Source organism: Solanum pennellii, chromosome 5, assembly GCF_001406875.1.
Source record: "Solanum pennellii chromosome 5, SPENNV200".
NCBI classification, from domain to species: domain Eukaryota; kingdom Viridiplantae; phylum Streptophyta; class Magnoliopsida; order Solanales; family Solanaceae; genus Solanum; species Solanum pennellii.
Window position 1 is genome coordinate 75,002,691 of NC_028641.1, and position 9,325 is coordinate 75,012,015.

Below are 9,325 nucleotides of genomic sequence, written 5' to 3' on the forward strand. Positions count from 1 at the left end.
CATATAATAGTTATATTCAAATGATCACTTTAACTTTTTAGGTATATATATTACTTTTCATCAGTATTGGTATTGATTGGTGTATTATAGAATCGTCAAAATGAGCTTAATTTATAGGATTGGTTCAATTCAATTCGTTATTGAAGTAGAATTGTGATATAATTTTTTAAGCTCATTTAAAACTAGATCTAATAAGTTTGATTAATATAAACCCTTATCCCTTGAGGCTTAATCGGGGTTGGGCCGAGGTCGACAAAATTTTTTATTTAATGGTAACTTATAATAATCTCACCAGTATGTAATCTAATTACTTAAATACACATTGTGTTGTAATATTATGAATCCATACGTTAATTTGTTCTAGATATATTTATTCACTCTCTTATCTCGCTCGCGTATCTGGGATGCAAAATGCATGCTAATAATTACACTAGATTCTCTTCAAATCCATTGGCCCTCGAGGCTTGGGTCGAATGGGGTGGGCCGTCCCTTTTCGACAGCTCTAATATACCACGATCGGCCTGGCTGGATGGCGGGACGTCACAGTAGGCTTGGGTCAAATGGGGTGGGCCGTCCCTTTTCGATAGCTCTAATGTACCACATCGATAGAGTATGGAGTTATTTTTCATTTTATATTATTTGAGAAATTTTTAATTTATGAATTGTCTATCGGACTTGAGTTAGGCCTAATATTCATTTTTTTATCACATAATATTGGGCTAAACTCAAATCCAGCAGCCAATTCATGATTTTAACATGTCCAAGCCATATTAAAGAATTCAGAGATCTCATCCCTCGTCGATGTGGGATATCATTTTCATAACCGATTAACAAAACATCAATTTAATCGTTTAGAAAAATATTTCATCCTATAATATTTTCTTATTCAATATATTAATAAGACATGTTATTTCCTCAGCTCTTTTAAGTAGATTAAGAGAGAACTATTTTTTTTTCAATTTGATCTTTCAAAGCATCTAATGGATTAAATTAATATTACAAAGGATAATTCAATAAAGCCCCAAAATTAGTAAATAGTATAATGCAAATACCTTTTTTAATATACTTCTAGATAGATTCTATAAAAAGAAAAGTAACGCTAAGGAAGATCTCAAACTATGTATGCTATCCCATATGATATAAATTTATTTTGGTTAATAGTGTAATTAATTTTTATATTATCACAAAATAATTTAACTTATCATTCAGGTATAGTTATTATTTTAAATATTCAATCAATTAATCACACAAATTAAAAGGTTTAATCTGCAAAGGTTCTAAATTTTTCAATAGTTAGTTGCTGGACTTCCCTTTGCCTCGCATCCAAAAAAGAAAAGTAATTCATATAAAATACGAAGAAATTTTAATCACTCGAATTTATATGATACTATTTATTCTAAAATAGGTACATAATTAAAAGTTCCTATAGTGTAATAATGGATCGCGACTTAAATCAACCTTGTGATGAAATAATAACTTTCCACATCGATTTGGTATAGAGTTATTTTTATTTTTATATAGTTAAATTTCTCGATTATGAACTTGTCACTCGATATATATTAGACCTAAATTTCATTTTTTATTATTGAATTCGCTGATTTGAGCTAATTCATGTCAAGCGGCCAAGTCAATGAGTGAGTATTGTCTAAGTTGTATTAAAAAGCTCTGAGCAATGTGAAATATTCATAAATACTTTATTCGATATTTTCTACTTGTTCAATATATTAACAATACATGCTATTTACTTATCTATTTTACCAGATGAAGAAAGATATATTTTTTTCAGACTTGACCTTTATCACTAACTCACCACTTTCCAAACTTGTGATGGAAATATTACTCCAATTGTTTATTTTAGGTTTTAAAATCGTAAATGATAAAAGTAACTTAATGAAAATAATATTTAATTAATATTTTATTTACAAATTGCATTGTGGCTGAACTAAGAGGGAATGATGATCACAAAGAGATAAAGCATGATAAAAATATATATTTTTACAAAGCATCTATGGATTAGATTAGTGTTACATGGATAATTCTAGAATAAGACAAAAAATTAGTAAATATTATTAATGGATGACACCATTAAAAGAAAAAAAAGTAATGTTAAGGAAGATTTACTACTATTTATTTATTACATATGTTATAACTTTATTTATGTATTAATAGTGAAATTAATTTTTATATTATTAATAAATTATCGCTCAGTCATTTAGAATATAAAGTTAATTTTCAATCGAATTGATCACTTGAATCTATAAGCTACTTTTTAATTTGCATTTCTAGGGTCAACTTTCATTTTTGTGCTTGATACGATTTGAATTCAACGGATCTTAAATTATTCATTTTTTAGCTTACAAAAATTCTTTTTTTTTAAACCGCTAGTGCATTGAATTCAAACTAATTTGGATATCCCCCTTTCACATTCTTATCTTTAGCTTAAAAAGAATTTCAAAAGTCAATTATTCTAAATAGAGTAATTCTTGAAGGCTTTTGAAAATGCCAAAATTATCTAAGAAATTTTGGAGGAAAAAAAAAATCTCAAAAGCTAATAGATAATAACTAAACTTTTTAACTAGATCTTCATATCTTTTGATTCTACACTTTATATCTTAATTTATTTTAATTTGTCTTTTTGGTTGAAGTCATCTATAGGAATAGAAAAAGGGTTGATTTCATTTGTAGTTATCTTGGAGGTACAAAGTAAAGAGAAAGATTTGACCAAACAAAATAAAATTTGTATTAGTTTTAATTTATGTTCTTTGGTTCTCGGCATTCGATATTTATATTGAGATCCTAACTAATCTGAATTCATACTAAGCAAAATCCCCTAATTATTATGATCAAATGCATAAAATGGATTAAACCAAAGACCTCTATCTTATGATTAATTACTTGATTGTTTTTAGATGATAATTAATAGAATAGAATCTAACACTATGTCATTTTCAATTTTGATATATTTTGAATGTTTGGACGCTCTGCTGATACAAAATATATTTGTAAGATTCTTTTTTATCGATGGTGATCAATCATGATTTTTATAGTCAAAGTATTTATAATAATATTAAAAATTTGAATATCTCTCGACTCGCGAGGTCATAAGTTCTCTCATATGTCATCTATAGATATGAGAGATTTGATCCTAACTCCAACATTGACTCGGAACCATACCCTATCTCGACCTTGACTTGGGACCAAACACTTGACCTCAACTTGAGAATCAATCACACTCCTGACTCGAGACCTTACTCCCGACTTTCGCCCCTGACCCAGGACTCAAATTTGACTTTGACTCGGCTGAATGATAAGTGATCCAACTCATTAAAAATGTAAATTAAATAGGACGATTTTATAAATTTGGGTTGAAATTATCTTCTTAAGGTAGAGGATCATATTCATTCCATCACAATCCTTGATGATCTGATGGTAAAGTTTTTGAGGTGATCAAAATAACTTGTAAATATTTTTTAAACTTATTTATACATTATATACCAATATTATTAAAAATATGGAAAGGACTTATACACTAACATCAGTCATAAATTGGGGAATTTTTTAGATTATAAGTAATTTTAATTTTATACTTATATAAATAGTTTCAAAGACATTTAAGTCATCTTTAGGGGCAAAAAAAATGTATTTGAGTTTGGGCTTTGACAATACTTATTGGGTCTTCATCCAAAAGTTCTAAGAGCCCACTCTAGTTTGCACTAAAATCCTATTTTGTGGTACTCTTTAATTTATATTCTTCGTAACAAAATATTTTTTAACGGAACATAAGTTTATATTCTTATATTATAATATTTCATAAGCTATGCTCGAAATGATGTCAATTTCTAAAGAACTTATGGTCCGCTAACCATAAGTTCGATTGCTAAAAGCCAAAAGTTAAAGTTCAATTTATTTGAAGGATAAAAATTAAAGATCAATTTATTTAAAAAAATAAAACGTACAAATTTAATCTTGGACAACGAAGTTGAGATATTTAATTAAGTACGGAGGGATTCGTGCATGCTATCATACCGTTTGATGAACATATATAACTGTTCGAAAAGATATTTTCTACTCATAACAATTTATCTGATAAAATAAAATTTTCTTTAAAGTATCGATATATCACTCCATTTTTTTGTGTGTGTGACGTTCATATGTATTCCTTTACTTATCTTATCAAAAATATCAATAAAAATATTTAGTAAACTAAAAAGATTATTAGAGATGAACATAAGAGAATTATTTCAGCAAACTGTAAATAGTAACTAATATTATACCGATTTACAAACTAAAATTAAAAAAGAGAAAAATTAAAAAAAAAAAAGAAGAACTGAAATTTTGTAATATTCATCAACTAATCCTCTCCACTTCTCTTTTTAGTAGTACAATGATCCTGAAAATAAAAAATAAAATTTTTTTTTATTAATAATAATGGAAAAAGAGATATCATATTTAAATTAAACGAATATCAAATAATATATCATCATTAATATGCGAAAATCACGTGATTCAGGATGCCTAACACCTTTTTCTATTAACAAAAATCTTTTTATCGAATTTTTATTTTCACAAATCAAAAATAAAGAATAGAATAATTTCTTTTTACATCGTCAAAAAAGATACGTAAAAATATTATTCAATAATATAATTATCGTTATATTAGATACATAGAACGTACCCTGCCACCAATTTCCTCTTGAAGCAGAGTTTGAACCATCTCCATCTTTCTTTACCTAATAAAATTAACCACAAAATATTACAAAATGTTAAAAAAAATAAATTTTATTACTTACAAAATTAGTGTGTTTTTAATTATTTAATTATATATTATATATGATATACTAGTGAAAAAAAAATATCTAAAAATACTTACAATATTATTCTGTGAGCCAGTGGTTTGATTAGTTGGAGGATAAACATCTTGGCCACCATAGTAAATAGATGAACTTAAATTACATGGAGCTTCTACTTTTTCATTTTGACTTCTTTTAGATCCATTTTCTGTAAAAAAAAATAAAATAAATACATATATATCGTTAGAATCAAACGTTTATTATTATGTCAGAAATTATAGTTCATAAGCAACAACGACATAACTTTATTTCTTATTTCTTAATTAAAAAATCGTCAAACAACTATCATGTTCAATCATGACTGTGACTCGTAGTAGAATCTTACGTTTACTATTATGTCAGAAATTATAGTTCATAAGTAATAACGACATAACTTTATTTCTTATTTCTTAATTAAAAAATTGTCAAACAACTATCATGTTCAATCATGATTGCGACTCGTAGCAGAGTCTTATCGTAGAGTAGGATGTTGACATTATATGATATAAATATATTTTAAGAAATTAACCTGAAGTCCCATATTTTGTATTATTTCCATATTGGTTGCCTTGATCTTGGATTCTTGATGAACCTCTATGATCCACTGAGTGAATTGGATCCCTTCTAAGTCCCTAAAAGTCAAAAATTAAAAAAATTTACATAATTAAGTCATTTAATAGATAATTACAAAAAAAAAATCTTAATTATTATTAATGAATAATCTAATAAAAATAGTAAATAACATGTTAATCACATTGTAAGATGCTAATGAATATAAGACACAAGAAAAAAATAGAGAATCTAAAGCAAGTCCTTTTTTCCTGAATTTTTAGTTATTTTAGTGGATAAACTTGAGGTTTTGCTAACTACTCTCTTTAATTATGTGCTTAATTAATAAGCTAAAGTCTAAGAGGGTTCTCTGAATATTTATTCAATTAATAGTTATTATCTGAGTTTAAGAAAATCATTTTTCTTTCAATTTTCTTTAAGTAAGAAAAAGACTTTAATTCTTACTTGAGTAAACAAAAGAACAATTAATACAAACATGGAAAAAAAAGATGATTAATTTTCTTTATCTAAAACTAGGAGAAAACTTTTTTTTTAAAAAATAACTAATGAAACTATGAAAAGAAAAAAAAGTTTCATATGCCAAAATGTATATGAACATAAAAATAATAGGTGTAGCTCAGTTGACGAATTATCTATAGCGTTGAATTTCTTTTTACAATTAAAAAAATATGTAAAATTTCACTTATTTCACGTAAAATAATACTTCATTAATAATAAGAATAAAATACGAGATAATACCGTGGAAGGTGGACCAAAAACAGAAGCAAAGAGAGTGGAGTTTGAAGGCTCTTTGGGACCAAATAGCTCATTGGTGAAGGATGAAGAAGAGGAGGAGGAATCAATCACTTGCTTTGCCTTTTCCATATAGTATTAATACAAATTTAAACAAGAAATAGATATATTAAGGTCCTTTTGAAATAGAAAAAAAAATATTTTTATTTTGTCTTAATTGACACTCAAATATATATTTTTTTAAAAAAAAAAATACACAAATTTTTGGTGTTATAGATATGAGAGGAGTATTATTGCACGTGAAGTTGTTTTCTTGTGTGTTTTGTGATAAGAAATAAAGATTTGTCACTTCTATTTATAGTGTCAAAAGAAAAAACATAAGATACATTTGCCCCATGCACAGGGGCAGATACTATTTCTTTGTCGGTTAAATGAATAATGAGTCTAACTTAATCTCAAATATTAAAAAAAAATAGTTGAGAATTGCTCAAAATCATATAATCAGACCATATATTATTTTTTTATTTGATGTGAGACTCTTCAATACTGCACACGTTATACCTAGAAATGAAAATCTAAATTATGTATAATTTAATATGGAGCCAATATCAAGATCAAGAATTGAGACGAGCCTTATTCTAATATCATCATAAATATATTAACTTTGAGCTTAACTCAACCGCAGAAATTATATCAAGAATGAGATTATCCAAAGTTATATTAAGTAAACCTAAAATACACCATTCACCCCCACATATCTAACGCTATCCTGTCTCAGAGTATGAATTTCAAGTCTAATTTAATTTCAAATATTAATTTAGAAGACAAAAATTATTTCAAATCATACAAAAAAAATAACACATTTTTTTTTTCATTTGATCCGATATGAAACTCTTCAACAACACCCGAATATCGATAACTCACAAAGCAAAGTTATTAGGAAGGGGAAGGGTCAACGATACAAGATGGTTTATTCGAATTAGGGCCCATTTTATCACTTCAATAATGCTCACACATAGAGAACAAATTCTGCAAGTGGGCATGTTGCTTGTCCCCAACACTTCTAACAAGGTCACATTTGTCTATACAACAAGCATCATTATACATTTTGATCACTCGATATATTATATTTGTATTAAAATTTGATTATCTTACACTATTAAGGATTTTTCTCATATCTAAAAAAAAAAATTACAGTCTCATTTGATGCACTATATCTATCGATAAAATATCACTATACATTACTTATTTTATTCTTAATAAAAGTTTTTGTTGTTATATGTATATGTTATGTGGGATAATTAAAACTACATTACAACAAGTATCTTTTAAGCCAATTAGGGGAATGTATAAATTGGATATATATAAAGTTATTGAAATTAAAAAAAATAAAATTAAAGATTCAAAAATACTATAAATATTCTTAGCACTTGTGGAAATAATTTACAAAGTCAAAGGAGAAGAGGGGGTATTTGAGAAGTAAGACCACGTGAGACTCCCAAAAAAAAGATACTAATTAGATAGATGGATAAGGTCATCTAAATCTGTCTTCCAAGTTGGGTTAATTAATTAATTAAATCATAAAAAATATTTGTATGACTAAAATTATTGAAAAGATACTAAGGCATTAATTATTCTTATTGAGTTTACAACACCTTAATCTAAATTATATATCTGAATCATTATATGAATATCGAATAGTTTTATTTCTTTTAATATATCTGAATATGCATAAGATGATAGTGATGGTTGTGATAAGGTGGTTGATGTTGTAGTGACTAGGTTTATGGGAATGTCAATTGATTGATATTAGTAGTTAACAGTGTTGATAATTGTTATGATTGAGGATATATGTATTGGTGGTAGTTGACAACGGTGTTAATTGTGATGGTGGCGATGGTTAGTAGTAGAGATAGATTGTGTGATAATGATGGTGGAGGTGACAATAGTGATGATTGTGATTGGTGTTGTAGTAACTAACATGATAGTGAAAATTTGATAATGGTGTTAGGATTATTGGAAAGTTAATTGACGATGTTGATAGTAGTGATTGATGAATGTGTGGTGAGTAATGTTGTGTTAGTGCTAGTTGGCATCGGTAATGATAGTTGTGATGATGGAAATAGTTAATTAGTAGTAAGGATTGATCCATGATGGTCTATAGTGGTTGATAATGATGATAGAGGTGACGATGATAATGCTAGCAGTGAATATAATTACAATAATAGATGTGGTAGTCACCGACAATAGTGATTAATAATAGTTGTTCATGGTGAATAGTAATTAACGACAACTGATAATTAACGATGATACTGATGGATGGCAATGGTTGTAATGTCATTATTAATCTCTATATGATAATAATAAAAACATCAGCTATACAGATTTAATTAGACGAATTTGATAACTTTTATTTAGATCCTATATTTGTACATAAAAATACTAATTGGTTAATATATAACTATGAAGATTATAATTTTGGTGGCAATCCGATAACTCAAAAATATCTTTATATTATCAGCGTATATATATAAATATATACCTTAAATTCTATTCGAATATGTTGGAGTGTCCCTCACCATTCATGAAAACAAACAGTTGACTCCTCTTTCTCCATTACCTTTGCCTTTTGATTCCATTCTTCTCTTTGGACCAATATATACATATATATATATGTCTGCTCTTTCGTCTCAATTTATGTAGTGGTGTTTTTCGTATTTCGAGAGTTAAATTAGTATATATTTTTTCGTCTCAATTTATGTAGTTGTGTTTTTCGCATTTCAAGAGTTAAACTAGTATATATCTTTGATCGTAAATTTTTTATACATTTTTTTAAATATTTTAATTGTTAATTATTGAAATTTATAGTATTTTTTTACATAGTTTATAAATATATTAATTTTATTTCAAAAAAATTAGAGATTTTATGCATAAATCATCAATTAAATTTAAATTATTTGATTTTAGAAAAAAATATCACATAAATTGAGACGAGAGTAGACACAAATTAAGCAGATATTATATTACGTGGGCACAATACTAAGCATAGAATATATTTTTTTTTTTTCAATTTAAGATAAGGACATAGCCATGTGAACAAAATGTCAAAAGTACCTCTCTTATTTCAACCTCATTTTTTGTTTTGGGAATTATTCCTTTAGGACTTGGAGAATATATATATATATATATATATA

The 9,325-nt window shown here is 26.8% G+C and overlaps 1 protein-coding gene across 1 annotated transcript; it reads right to left on the reverse strand.

The window, feature by feature from the left end:
• Positions 1–4,222: 4,222 nt before the first annotated feature.
• On the reverse strand, positions 4,223–6,461 carry LOC107019094. The gene is made up of 5 exons (XM_015219670.2): positions 6,138–6,461; positions 5,359–5,461; positions 4,871–4,998; positions 4,676–4,730; positions 4,223–4,390 (listed from the first exon to the last, which is right to left on the reverse strand). The coding sequence occupies exons 1-5, from the start codon at positions 6,261–6,263 to the stop codon at positions 4,374–4,376; spliced, it is 429 nt and encodes a 142-aa protein (XP_015075156.1). The 5' UTR covers positions 6,264–6,461; the 3' UTR covers positions 4,223–4,373.
• Positions 6,462–9,325: the final 2,864 nt, after the last annotated feature.

What these genes read in the sequence shown, in the direction of transcription:
- LOC107019094 (XM_015219670.2), bottom strand. Translation starts at nt 6,263, where the DNA reads ATGGAAAAGGCAAAGCAAGTGATTGATTCCTCCTCCTCTTCTTCATCC. An exon ending in TTTTTGGTCCACCTTCCACG is followed by an intron (nt 5,462 to 6,137) that starts GTATTATCTCGT and finishes TTTGACTTTTAG; the next exon opens with GGACTTAGAAGGGATCCAAT. An exon ending in TACAAAATATGGGACTTCAG is followed by an intron (nt 4,999 to 5,358) that starts GTTAATTTCTTA and finishes TTTTTTTTACAG; the next exon opens with AAAATGGATCTAAAAGAAGT.